This window comes from Pseudophryne corroboree, chromosome 4, assembly GCF_028390025.1.
Source record: "Pseudophryne corroboree isolate aPseCor3 chromosome 4, aPseCor3.hap2, whole genome shotgun sequence".
Taxonomy (NCBI): Eukaryota; Metazoa; Chordata; class Amphibia; order Anura; family Myobatrachidae; genus Pseudophryne; species Pseudophryne corroboree.
In genome coordinates, this window is record NC_086447.1 from 336,380,813 (window position 1) to 336,396,012 (window position 15,200).

The following is a 15,200-nucleotide window of genomic DNA, read 5'->3' on the forward strand; positions in this document are numbered from 1 at the left end:
ACTTCTGGAAGAGAAGCCAATTGTTTTTGAAAGAAAACTGATAAGGCCGAAATCTGGACCTTGATTGACCCCAATCTAAGGCCCACATCCACACCAGCCTGCAGAAAATGGAGAAAACGTCCCAACTCAAACTCTTCCGTAGGAGCCTTCTTGGATTCATACCAAGACACATATTTTCTCCAAATTCGGTGGTAATGTTTAGACGTTACCCCTTTCCTGGCCTGAATAAGAGTGGGGATGACTTCCTTGGGAATACCCTTTCGGACTAGGATCCGCCTCTCAACAGTCATGCCGTCTAACGTAGCTGCGGTAAGTCTTGATACACACACGGCCCCTGCTGTAGTAGGTCCTCTCGAGGAGGAAGAGGCCGAGGATCTTCTATGAGCAACTCCTGAAGATCTGGAAACCAGGCCCTCCTTGGCCAGTCTGGGGCAATGATGATTGCTTAAACTCTTGTTCTTCTTATTATTTTGAGAACTTTTGGAATCAGTGGAAGTGGAGGGAAAACATATACCGACTGAAACACCCACTGGGTCACCAGTGCATCCACTGCTATTGCTTGAGGGTCTCTCGACCTGGAACAATATCTCTGAAGCTTCTTGTTTAGACGAGATTCTATCATGTCTACTTGAGGAACTCCCCAAAGACTTGTCACCTCTGCGAAGACTTCTTGGTGGAGGCCCCACTCTCCTGGATGGAGATTGTGTCTGCTGAGGAAGTCTGCTTCCCAGTTGTCCACTCCCGGAATGAAAATTGCTGACAGAGCTCTAACATGTCTTTCTGCCCAGAGGAGAATCCTTGTCACCTCTGCCTTGACTGTTTATGTACGCGACTGCTGTTACATTGTCCGACTGGATCTGCACGGGATGATCTTGAAGAAGATGTACCACTTGTAGAAGGCCGTTGTAAATGGCTCTCAATTCCAGAACGTTTATGTGAAGGTAGGCTTCCTGACTTGACCATTTTCCTTGGAAGCTTTCCCCCTGTGTGACAGCTCCCCAGCCTCGGAGACTTGCATCCGTGGTTATTAGGACCCAGTCGTGAATCCCAAACCTGCGTCCCTCTAGTACAGGCATTCCCAACCACGGTCCTCAAGGCACACCAACAGTGCTGGTTTTAGTGATATCCAGGCTGAAGCACAGATGGTTAAATCAAATTAACTGAGCTACTAATTAAGTCACCTGTGCTGAAGCCTGGATATCACTAAAACCTGCACTGTTAGTGTGCCTTGAGGACCGTGGTTGGGAATGCCTGCTCTAGTAGGTGAGAACTGTGTAGCCACCACAGGATCGAAATCCTGGCTTTGGGGGACAGGATTATTTTCCGGTGCATGTGTAGGTTGGATCCAGACCACTAGTCCAACAGGTCCCACTGGAATACTCTGGCATTAAATCGGCCAAACTGTATGGCCTCGTATGCCGCTACCATTTTCCCCAACAACCGAATGCATTGATGGATCGACACGCTTGTTGGTTTCAATATTTGTTTGACCATTTTCTGGATTTCCAGAGCCTTTTCCACTGGAAGAAATACTCTCCGTACTTCTGTGTCCAGAATCATCCCTAAAAAGGACAATCTTGTCGTCGGCTCCAACTGCGACTTTGAAAAATTCATGATCCAACCGTGTTGTTGGAGTATTGACAGGGAGAGTGCGATGTTCTGCACCAACTGTTTCCTGGATCTCGCTTTTATCAGGAGATCGTCCAGATAAGGAATTATATTGACTCCTATTTGACGGAGGACCATCATCTCCGCCATCACAATACCCTCGGTGCCGTGGAGAGTCCGAATGGCAACGTCTGGAACTGGTAATGGCAATCCTGTACTGCGAATCTCAGATAAGCTTGGTGAGGAGGATAAATGGGATCATGCAAGTAAGCATCCTTTATGTCTACTGACACCATGAAATCCCCCTCCTCCAGACTGAAAATCACTACCCTCAGGGATTCCATCTTGATCTTGAACCTTTTCAGGTAGAGATTCAGATTTTCCAGGTTTAAAATCGGTCTGACCGAGCAGTCCGGCTTCGGATCTACGAAGAGGCTTGAATATAAACCTTCTCCTTGCTGTGACAAGGGTACAAGGACAATGACCTGATCCTGACATAATTTTTGAATTGCCGTTCTTAATGCCTCTCTTCTGGAAGAGAAGCTGGCAAGGTCGATCTGAAAAATCGGCATGGGGTGACGTCTTGAAACTCTAGTTTGTACCCATGGGACACTATTTGTAAGACCCATGGGTCCAGGCCAGATTGAATCCAGATGTGGCTGAAAAGTTTCAGACGTGCTCCCACCCGAGTGGACTCCCGCAAAGGAGCCCCAGCGTCATGCTGCAGATTTGGCAGGAGCAGGGGTTGACTTCTGCTCCTGGGATCCTGGAGACGCTGCGGACTTCTTTCCTTTTCCCCTTCCCCTATCTGCAAAGAAGGGGGAACCTTTGGCCTTTTTGTATTTGTTGGGCCGAAAGGACTGCATGTGAGAGTGATGTGTCTTTTTTGCTGGTGCAGGAGAAAAAGGCAAGAATGTCGACTTTTTCCTGCGGTAGCCGCCAAGACTAACGCTTCCAGCCCATCACCAAACAAGGCCTCACCTTTATACGGGAGAGCCTCCATATTTCTTTTGGAATCTGCATCAGCATTCCACTGGCAAATCCACAACGCCCTCCGAGAAGATACTGCCATGGTAGCGGTTCTTGATCCCAAGAGACCAATATATTTCATGGTGTCTAGTACGTACGCAGCAGCGTCTTTGATATGACCTAACGTTAGGAGTATCTCTCATCTTCATCTATTGTGTCAATGTCTAATGACAAGTTTTCTGACCACTTTTCAATAGCACTACTCACCCACGCACAGACAATGGTAGGCCTGAGTAGTGTCCCATTGGCCACATCAGTAGATCACCTCACTCACTTGCGGTCTGTCGGCTCCTTAAGTGAAGCCATTCCAGGCGCAGGGAGAAACACCTTTTCTCTTTTATGACAGGGCCCTGTCTAAAATGCGGGGTGACTCCCACCTTTTGGAAAAAGGTAAGCTGCCTGAATTCCTTTTGGGAATCTGAAATTTCTTTTCAGGTTAAATCAGACTCCCTCCAAGAGACTGTTCAACTCCTGACGTGGAGGGAAAATTACATTACTTCTTTACTAAAGTAAACCCTCTCCTTGTGGTAAAAGAGGGGGCTTCGTAACTTCTAGCACCTCCTTTATAGCTAAAACATGTTTTGAATGCTTTTTGCTAACTTAGGACCTATTACCCTGGAATCACTAGTGTCAACAGAGGAATCAGAGTCCATGTCGGTATCAGTTTGTACTACTTGTGCAAATTTGTATGTGACCCAGAGGGGTCCCTGTGGATGAAAGGCAGAACTATTAAAAATCACATCTTCAACAGATTATATTCAGTTTTCTGTATGAGATTCAGTAGTGATTCACACTATCATGTAACCTTTCACCCAGTCAGGCTCTTGGTGTCATATTACACCTCTGTTTCTCTAACATGTCTCCCACAGAGGAAGAGTTCACTGCCTCAGACATGTCACATGCAAAACCACACCACAGACACTCCGGGACTTATAGGGGACAGACTCACAGTAAAATCTGTCAGAGGGACACAGATAGTATTTGCCAGTTCACAACCCAGCGCCAGTAACACAATGTCTGTGAACACAAAATTCCCACTGACATGCAGCGCTTTTATAATGCTAATCACACAATTATATAGCACCAAATTCACTGTGCCCCCCCCCCCTGTTTTGCACCCTGATACTAGTTCAGTAGTGGAGGAGGACCAGCGTTGTCTCTGCAGCCTGAGGAGAGAGAGAAAATGGCGCTGAGCAGTGTGCTGGCTGACTGAGGAGGAAGCTCCACTCTTCAATGGCATGTTTTTCCTCAGCTTTTCTGAGGTCATTTTTTTTTACTGGCGGGGGTAGGACTGTGCCTCAGCAACTTATGCCCCTTATTTTTGCCAGTTTCCATAGGATTCATGCTGCCCAGGGCGCCCCCCCCCCACACCCTGCACCCTGCAGTGCCTGTGTATGTGTGGGCAACATGGCGTGCTGCGCTCCTGCCAGCTACGCGGTACCTTTAGCCGTCACTTTCTTGATTGAAGATCTGTCTTCTAACACTCACCTGTCTTCTGACTTCTGGCACTGTGAGGGGGGTGATGTCGTGCTGTGGGAGTGAGCATCTAGGCACGGCTAGCGTTCAGTTCCCTTCAGGAGCTAATGGTGTCCTGTCAGCCAGAAGCAGAGCCATGAAACTCTTTAGGAAGTTGGTTCCTACTTCTGCCCCCTCAGTTCCACGAAGCAGGGAGACTGTTGCCAGCAGTTCTCCCTGAAAATATAAAACCTAACATAAGTCTTTTCAGAGAAACTCAGTAGAGCTCCTCTGGAGTGCATCCAGTCTGCCTGGGTACATTTCTAAAACTGAGGTCTGGAGGAGGGGCATAGAGGGAGGAGCCAGTTCACACCCTTGAAAAGTCTTAAAGTGCCCATGGCTCCTGCGGAACCGTCTGTACCCCATGGTCATGAAATGGACCTCAGCATCCTCTAGGACGTATAAGAAAATAATTTAGTATGTGTATATACTTTGTGTGACTATCTTCATGTTCACACCAGACTCTATGGGGGTCATTCTGAGTTGATCGCTAGCTGAATTTGTTTGCAGCGCAGCGATCAGGCTAAATATCGGCAGTTCTGCGCATGCGTATGTGGCGCAATGTGCACGCGCAATGTACGGGCACAATGAATGATGTAGTTTTGCACCGGGTCTAGCGATGCAGTGCGACTGAAATGCTTGCTGCAGAGTGATTGACATGAAGTGGCCGTTTCTGGGTGGCAACTGACCGTTTTCAGGGAGTGTGCGGAAAAACGCAGGCGTACCAAGAAAAACGCAGGCATGGCTGGGCGGGTTTGTGACATTAATCCGGAACTGAATAGTCTGAAGTGATCGCAGGCGCTGAGACGGTTTTGAGCTACTCTGAAAGTGCACAAAATTTTTTTGTACCCGCTCAGCGATACAACCGTTGGCGCTTCTGCTAAACTAAAATACACTCCCAGTGGGCGGTGGCATAGCGTTTGCACGGCTGCTAAAACTAGCTAGCAAGCGATCAACTTGGAATGACCCCTCATTATTTGTTGTACTTAAAATAACCTACTTCATTTATTTTCTTCTTTTTGTCAATAAATGGTACTTAATATGAGTTTATTAATTAATGAATCTGCTTTTCTTTCAAACTGGTACATCATACCTCCCAACATGACCCTCTCCAGGGCCAAAATTTACTAAAAATCCGAGTTTGTCCGATTTGTGTTTTTTTTTCTAAGTCCCAACACGGTAATTCACTAAGCACAAATCTCGGCAGTGTTTGGACTATTCGTAATGGTTTCAATGACAAAGGTCAGAAATACGAATGAATAGACCATCGGTCAAATGCGGCTGTTATTTCATACAATACGGGTATTCACTATTCATTCGTATTTGGGTGTTAGTCTCTGAGTGCTCAACTGCGGGTGTATTTTTTTGCGATTCGTTAAAAAAAGCAGCAAAAAATAGACCTGCTTTTCCAGGCGAGTTTGGATAATCATGCACGGATCAGTGAGATCTGTGCATGTTTATCTATGGGAAAGGGTCTGTTTACTATAAAAACGTGAAAAAAAAATTGCGTGTGGTCCCCCCTCCAAAGCCAAACCAGCCTCGGGCTCTTTGAGCCGGTCCTGGTTAAAAAAAATATGGGGGAAAAATTGACAGGGGTTCCCCCATATTTGATCAACCAGCACCGGGCTCTGCGCCTGGTCCTGGTGCTAAAAATACGGGGGACAAAAAGCGTAGGGGTCCCCCGTATTTTTTGAACCAGCTTGAAGCAGTTGACCGCGTGTAACCTCAACCGCTGACCGCAAAGTTCCCATCATTGGATACAATGGTGCGCCTATGCGCTACATTGTATCTTCACTGCACAGCCTCACTGACACTACAGGAGGTCACAGCCAATCAGGAGGGTGCCACGACGTGGCGCTCCCTGATTGGCTGAAGGGACCCTCTTTGACAGGAGTCAGGGGGGGTCCCGGCAGATGGGGAAAGGGGTCCCATGTGTAAACATGGGACCCCTTTCAGTGCGTGGATCGGGTATGCGGTTTTTTTTTTTTGCCAAGTACGTGGATTATTAAAAAAGGACACGACACACTGGATTTAGGTGAGTATAATTTTATTTTCAGGTACCCTGGAATCGACGTCCAGACGTGGGCCGAGTCGGCATCTGAACATAGGTAAGTATGTGTGTGTCGGAATGTATGTAATAAAGTTGTACTTTCAAGGTGTGTGTGTCCTGTTTTTATTTGGGTATTTTTTTTGCAGAAGAACTATAGGTACCGGCGGGCCCGTTTAACCCCTGCATGCTGGTACTTGTGGTTCTCCAAGTACCAGCTTGCGGGGGAGGCTTGCAGGGACTTGTAGTTCTTGTGCAAAAAACAATATTCTTTTATTTTACACTTGGCTATCAGCCCCCCATCCGCAGCCCATGGATGGGGGGGACAGCCTCGGGCTTCACCCTTGGCCCTTGGGTGGCTGGAGGTGGGGAGCCCTTGATTTAAGGGGTCCCCACTCCTCCAGGGTACCCCGGCCAGGGGTGACTAGTTAGTGATTTAATGCCAGGGCCGCAGGGACCTATATAAAAGTGTCCCCCGGCTGTGGCATTATCTCTCTGACTAGTCAAGCCCGGTGCTGGTTCAAAAAATACGGGGGACCCCTACGCTTTTTGTCCCCCGTATTTTTTGCACCAGGACCAGGCGCAGAGCCCGGTGCTGGTTGATCAAATATGGGGGAACCCCTGTCAATTTTTTCCCCATATTTTTTCAACCAGGACCGGCTAAAAGAGCCAGAGGCTGGTTTGGCTTAGGAGGGGGGACCACACGCAATTTTTTTCTGAATTAAAAACAATTAAAACACCTTTTTAAGTTACACAATGAAGCCCAGCACGGATCTCACAGATCCGGCCGGGATTCCTTGTGTTTTGTCAGGTAGTGTTTTACTCATCACTCCCGTAAAACACTGCCTGACATTACGAATCACATCGACATCGGAAAAAACGAATGTGCAAAACTCGGCTGCTTAGTGAATGATCGTATCAGGATTCAAAAAGTTGCAGTAAAATGCACCCGATACCATTTGAGTTCAAACACCCTTAAAAATGGCAAAAACACGAATATTAGTAAATAAACCCCCAGGAGTGACACAATGCTCTGCTTCTGCACTTTTCTCCTAATTTATTATTGCTGGCACCTGTTTTGAACAGGTCAATGGATAAGAAAGGTGTTTCACCACAGGTGATGGTAATCATACATTAAGAGGGAAGTCCAGGAGCAGAGCATTCTGTCCCTCCTGGAGAGGGTCATGTTGGGAGGTATGCCTTATGGCTCAATCAGCTGGTATCACAATTGGATTAAATGTGATATAACACTTTCCCCGCCTCCACAAACTTTCAGCCGCTTCCTCAGTCAGTGTCATAAGATTGATATATTAATTTGATACTAATTTGGAACCAAAGAAAAATTAAATTGTTATAGAAATTTTATATACTATTTACTAGCGCTTTCTTATTTTTTCTGTTTGGGGCCCACATATGACTAGTTACTAGAGATGAGCGTGTTTGGTTCCCTGAGAACCGAACCCTACCGGACCCTACCATCCAAGCCCGGATCTGAGTCAGGCTCAGGTTTTCCCACCTGACTTGGAAACCAGAACGAGGCAAAACGTCATCATCCCACTGTTGGATTTTCGCAGGGCTTGGATTCCATATAAGGAGCTGCGCGTCGCCGTCATTTTCACTCCAGTCTCGGAGAGTGTAGTGAGAGGATGTGTCCTCAGTGTCTGTGTGGGCGGGAAAGTGGGATGGTGATTGCAGTGCTGTATTGTGCTGCTCAGTCCAGTGTAGTGTCTTATGCTGCATCAGTCCAGCCAGTCACAATGGTGGTGTCCTCTGCTTCTATATGTCCCCAGTGCTGCTGTATAAGTCCCTTGCAGTTTTGCTGTGTTGTCTTGCATCAGACCAGGGGTAGTGTCTTGTGCAGCATCAGTCCAGTGTCCAGTCACAGTGGTGGTGTCCTCTGCTGCCATATATCCAGTGTTACTGCCGTATAATTCCTGTGATACTGGCGTATAATTCCAGTGATATTTCCGTAAAAATCCAGTGATATTGCTGTAAAATTCCTGTTATACTGCCATATAATTCCAGTGATATTGCTGTACAATTCCTGTGATACTGCCGTATTATTCCAGTGATATTGCCTTATAATTCCATTAATATTACTGTATAATTCCCGTGATATTGACATATAATTCCAGTGATATTGCTATATAATTCCTGTGATACTGTGATATAATTCCAGTGATATTGCTGTATAATTCCAGTTATGTTGCCGTATAATTCCCGTGTATTGCTGTATAATTCCTGTAATACTGCCGTAAATTCCTGTGATACTGCTGTATAATTCGAGTGATATTGCCGTATAATTCCAGTGATAATTCCGTATAATTCCCGTGATATTGCTTTATAATTCACATGATACTGCTGTATAATTCCGGTGATATTGCTGTATAATTCCCGTGATATTGACGTATAATTCCAGTGATATTGCTATATAATTCCTGTGATACTGTTAAATATTTCCAGTGATACTGCTGTATAATTCCAGTGATACTGACGTATAATTCCAGTAATATTGCCGTATAATTCCAGTAATATTGCCGTATAATTCCCATGATATTGCCATATAATTCCCGTGATATTGCTGTATAATTTCTGAGATATTGCCGTATAACTCCAGTGATATTGCCGTATAACTCCAGTGATATTGCCGTATAACTCCAGTGATATTGCCGTATAATTCCAGTGATATTGCTGTATAATTCCCATGATACTGCCATATAATTCCAGTGATATTGCTGTATAATTTCTGTGATACTGCCGTATAATTCCAGTGATATTGCCGTATAATTCCAATTATATTGCTGTATAATTCCTGTGATACTGTCATAATTCCAGTAATATTGTCGTATAACTCCAGTGATATTGCCATATAATTCCCGTGATATTGCTGTATAATTCCTGTGATACTGCTGTATAATTCCAGTGATATTGCCGCATAATTCCAGTGATATTGCTGTATAATTCCAGTGATACCGCCGTATAATTCCAGTGATATTGCCGTATAATTCCAATTATATTGCTGTATAATTCCTGTGATACTGTCATAATTCCAGTGATATTGTCGTATAACTCCAGTGATATTGCCATATAATTCCCGTGATATTGCTGTATAATTCCTGTGATACTGCTGTATAATTCCAGTGATATTGCCGCATAATTCCAGTGATATTGCTGTATAATTCCTGTGATACCGCCGTATAATTCCAGTGATATTGCCGTATAATTCCAGTGATATTGCAGTATAATTCTAGTGATATTGCAGTATAATTCCCGTGATATTGCTGTATAATTCCTGTGATACTGCCGTATAATTCTAGTGATATTGCCGAATAATTCCAATGATATTGCCATATAAATCCAGTGATATTGCCATATAATTCCAGTGATATTGCCATATAATTCCCGTGATACTGCCATATAATTCCAGTGATATTGCTGTATAATTCCAATGATATTGCCGTATAATTCCCGTGATATTGTCATATAATCCCAGTGATATTGCCATATAATTCCCGTGATATTGCGGTATAATTCCTGATACTGCCGTATAATTCCAGTGATATTGTCGTATAATTCCAGTGATATTGCTGTATAATTCCTGTGATATTGCCATATAATTCCAGTGATATTGCCGTATAATTCCAGTGATATTGCCGTATAATTCCAGTGATACTGCTGTATAATTCTCGTGATATTGACGTATAATTCCAGTGATATTGTTATGTAATTCCTGTGATACTGTCATATAATTCCATTGATATTGCTGTATAATTCCAGTGATGTTGCCGTATAATTCCTGTGATATTGCTGTATAATTCCTGTGATACTGCCATATAATTCCTATGATACTGCTGTATAATTACAGTGGTATTGCTTTACAATTCCAGGGATATTGCCGTATAATTCCCGTGATACTGCTGTATAATTCCAGTGATATTGCTGTATAATTCCTGTGATACTGACATATAATTCCAGTGATATTGCCGTATAATTCTAGTGATATTGCCGTATAATTCCTGTGATATTGCTGTATAATTCCTGTGATACTGCCGTATAATTCCAGTGATATTTCCGTATAATTCCAGTGATATTGCGGTATAATTCCTGTGATACTGGCATATAATTCCAGTGATATTGGCGTATAATTACAGTGATTTTGCTGTATAAATCCCATGATACTGCATAATAATTCCAGTGATATTGCCGTATGATTCCAGTGAAATTGCCGTATAATTCTATTGATATTGCTGTATAATTCCTGTGATACTGTCCTATAATTCCCGTGATATTGCTGTATAATTCCAGTGATCCTGCTGTATAATTCCAGTAATCCTGCCGTACAATTCCAGTGATCCTGCCGTACAATTCCAGTAATCCTGCCGTATAATTCCAGTGATTCTGCCGTATAATTCCAGTAATTTTGCCGTATAATTACAGTATTCCTGCCGTACAATTCCAGTGATATTGCCTTATAATTCCAGTGATATTGCCGTATAATTCCCATGATATTGCCATATAATTCCTGTGATCCTGCCGTATAATTCCAGTGGTACTTGTGTATAAATCCAGTGATCCTGCCATATAACTCCAGTGATCCTGCCATATATTTCCAGTGGTACTGGCATATAAGTCCAGTGATACTGCCGTATATGTCCAGTGGTACTGGCGTATAAATGCAGTGATCCTGCCATACAATTCCAGTGATCCTGCCGTATATGTCCAGTGGTACTGCCACATAAGTCCAGTGTTACTGCCGTATGTATGTATGTATGTATATATATATATATATATATATATATATATATATATATATATATATATATATATATATATATATATATACATACATACATACATATACACCTTGTTGTAAATCGGATTACTGAGGCCGTAACAGCTATGCTGGTGTTAGGCGTGCATCCGGTATCTGCCATTAGTGAAATGGGACTGCAGTGCCAACCCTAGGTGGGCCAGGTGTTTGTGCCGCACACTTGTGTTGCTTTGGTTAATCATGCAGCTACCTCATTGCCCTATTTTACTTCTTGTCATCATGTGCTGTTTGGGTACTATTTTTTTTAAGTGCCATCCTGTCTGACACTGCAGTGCCACTCCTAGATGGGCCAATTGATTTGTCGCTTAGCTTAGTCATACAGCTACCTCATTGCACTTCTTTTTCTTCTTTGCATGATGTGCTGTTTGGGGCCTAGTTTTTTTTAAGTGCCATCCTGTCTGACACTGTAGTGCCACTCCTAGATGGGCCAGGTGTTTGTGCCGCACACTTGTGTCGCTTAGCTTAGTCATACAGCCACTTCGGTGCATCCTTTTGGCTTAAAAACAATATTGTGAGGTGTCAGGTGTTCAGAATAGACTGGAAATGAGTGGAAATGAATGTTATTGAGGTTAATAATACCGTAGGATCAAAATTACCCCCAAATTCTGTAATTTTAGCTGTTTTTATGTTTTTTTTTAAAAATCACCCAGATCCAAAACCAAAACACAAAAGGGTGGTTTTGTCAAAACCAATTCAAAACCAAAACACGAGCAGGTAATTAGAACCAAAACACAAAACACAAAAAGTGCCCGCCACACATCTCTACTAGTTACACAACTACTAGTTCCACAAGATGTGTAATTAATGTCAATATGACCACATTTCTCAGTAACTTCATGTAGGCTAGATAGAGTTCTGCTACTATAGCTCAAAGTTCCAGTACAGCAGATTTATCCCTTTCAGTTTCATCATTGCTTAAGTAAGTTTAGTAGATGACTTCTTATACTGACCATGTTTTGGACTGATGTACTAATCAGACAATTTTTCTGTTTTTGCATATTTCATTTATATTTTTTGATATTTATATAGTAAACTAAGGCTATATCAGAGGTGAATGCTGAAACAGACAACGGTGACTGCCCGCATAATTAATAATATAAAATAACTGTTTGCCACTAGCCAAATTGCAATTAAGAATACAAATACATGAATGTAAGTCAGATTTCCAGCTGCTATGTAAATCTGTACTTTCTGCTGCTGGCCAGTGTTTCCCAAGCAATTTTTTATGATAGGGCTTTTAGGGCTTTTCTGAGCTGTTTCATAAAATAGGCTCCAAGGTATCAACATTGAACATATACTTGAACAAAGTGAAAGTCATCGATGAAGCAAAAAATTACTGAGGTGCAGAGTTATCTTCTTTGGTAATGCTGTACAAATCCACTTCTCTGTAGATGTCTGCACATACCGTAGTTTTAAAAAGCAGGTGGAGGTATTTTCAGAGGAGCAAAAGGCTGCAGATGGCAATGAAAATAGTTGGACGGATTAAGGTGTTTACTTGAAAGGGGTGGTACTAAAGCAATAGGGGGTTGAAATCTGACATTACATGTACATTTTTGCATGGTTCACCTGTTCATTCCCCCCCCCCCACTAGCCACACTCTTAGGGATATGTTTACTAAAGTTCGGGTTTTAGAATTGGAGATATTGCCTATAGTACCAATCAGATTCTAGCTACTATTTTCTAGAATGTGCTAGATAAATATTAAGTAGAACCTGATTGGTTGCTATGGGTAACATCTCCACTTCTGAAAACAAGCACTTGGCCATACGTGCCTACTTTTTTTCCTCCTCCCTTAGAGAAGCCGAAGAGGAGACACAGCAGGTTACTTCGGGGGGGGGCAGGGCCAGACTGTCATGTCATTAAGCCCTTCCCCCCAAGACGAGAACGTGTCCACGATTCGCTTTTCTGTGGGTAGAGAGTGGGGCTAAATTACGTGGTTTGTGTCTCTTACCCCTTCACATTGTCACTGTGTTTTCAGTGCTTTTATCTCTATCCTGCCCACATAACCAGGAAGTTGGCTGGATGTGAAAGAGCCACATACCCTTTCGGGGCTGTGGGGGGAAAATCGCGAATCTCCTGCAGTTTCCGTGAGTTAGGCAAGTATGACTTTGCTAAATATACCCATTAGTATTCGGAGGCATCTCACAAGAACGGAGAGTAGCCGTGCTCATTGAAGTTTAAAGGCAGGCCATCTAGGTTCATGGGTCAAAAAAAAGAGTTTTATTCTGCTCTTCATAATACTTGTTTAGTATTGTAATACAGGTTGAGTATCCCATATCCAAATATTCCGAAATACGGAATATTCCGAAATACGGACTTTTTTTTAGTGAGAGTGAGATAGTGAAACCTTTGTTTTTTGATGATTCAATGTACACAAACTTTGTTTAATACACAAAGTTATTAAAAATATTGTATTAAATGACCTTCAGGCTGTGTGTATAAGGTGTATATGAAACATAAATTAATTGTGTGAATGTACACACACTTTGTTTAATGCACAAAGTTACAAAAAATATTGGATAAAATGACCTGCAGGCTGTGTGTATAAGGTGTATATGTAACATAAATGCATTCTGTGCTTAGATTTAGGTCCCATTACCATGATATCTCATTATGACATGCAATTATTCCAAAATACGGAACAATCCCATATCCAAAATACCTCTGGTCCCAAGCATTTTGGATAAGGGATACTCAACCTGTAATTGGATTCAAACAGGATCCAAGCGGTTGGGATCCCAGCTGTCAGAATCCCGACACTACTCAAATAGGGTCACCAGCCCAACTGCTGGGATGCTGAAGAGGTAAGGAGTGTGTGGGAAGGGGGGCGGGGTTGGTTAACTTTAGGCTATGGGGAGGGGGGTTAGGTTAAGGGAGGGTAAGGGTTAGGGGATCAGTGGGGGAAGTTAAGTATACTTACCCTCACATGTTGGGATTCTGATTATCGGGATGCCATGGTCGGTATTCTGACCGCCGGCATCCCAACTGCTGACTTTTCAATTCCAACCTGTGTATATATATATATATATATATATATATATATATATATATATATATATATATAACACTGTGCATGAAAAATATATCATGATAAAAATAAGCATGCAACACTAATTATGTGTGTCTTTTTTCTGCAGATATATTTTGCTCACTGATATTAGCACAAATGGGAGCCTTTTTATTTATGTTGTTTGCGGATATTAAGAAGCTGTACAGTTTCATGGAGGTATGTATCAAATCAATGGGTTTCACAAGGTTCACAGATTAACAATGGGACGAATGGAGCTACAACTCCAGACTTCCACATAGAAATAAGATCATAATCATGACAGCATGATGAACAGCAGCCTACCTGGCCACACAGTCAGCCATACATGTCTGTTTGGCAAGAACATTGCACAGATCAAATTGGCATCCATATTACTCATTGCAACCCTATTGTCAGGAACATTACTCAGACCCTACGGCATGTGTTCCTCCTCAAAGAAGCAGACGAGGGTAAGACTGGGGAACTGAATGGTTGCAGAAAGCATGGCAAGGCAATGACTTCAGAGGTCATTATATTTGTTAATATAGCTGCAGTATGATTTGTTATGTAGACTCCTCCTATAAAACCATCTTTTGCACTTATGGTCTGATTCAGAGGCACACGCAAACCACACTGCCAATATTCATGTCCCGTAGTTGAGCGATTTTTTGTAATTATGCATGCACTGCAAAATCTGAAAACCCCTATGACATATTCATTGCCCTTAGTGCATGAAAAAAGGTGCTGTTGTGATCAGCTCAGATGGTATCAGAAATGGAGAGGCAAAGTGATGGGCTTTCCTGGGTGGTACACTAAGGGATGGCTGAAACTGGCACTTGCATATTATCACAGTCACATCTCTGGCAACAGTCTCGCAGAAAGGACTCTGCAGCATCCACCTCTGAATTGGGCCCTTAGTGAGCCTGTCTAATGTGTGAATTATTATGTAGCTGTGACCAAAATGCACTAGTAAGATAGAGGAAGGCACTCGGAGCAGACTTTTTGCCTCATCATCAACAGCGCTAACTTTCACCTACCCTATATTGGTTGCTAAACATACACCTGAGAACAGGTTTGTCTACATGTTTGTCCAACTCTGCATAACTCGCAGGTTGACATGTCATCACTGAACTTTGCCTATG

General features: G+C 42.9%; 1 protein-coding gene across 1 annotated transcript in view; it reads left to right on the forward strand.

Moving 5' to 3' along the window:
* Positions 1 to 15,200, forward strand: part of LOC134910905 (probable cation-transporting ATPase 13A4) — a 350,913-nt gene that overhangs the window by 329,701 nt on the left and 6,012 nt on the right. Inside the window, exon 28 of the mRNA XM_063919292.1 lies at positions 14,168 to 14,256. Within this exon, the coding sequence (XP_063775362.1) occupies positions 14,168 to 14,256 (89 nt within the window). The remainder of the gene's footprint in view (positions 1 to 14,167; positions 14,257 to 15,200) is intronic.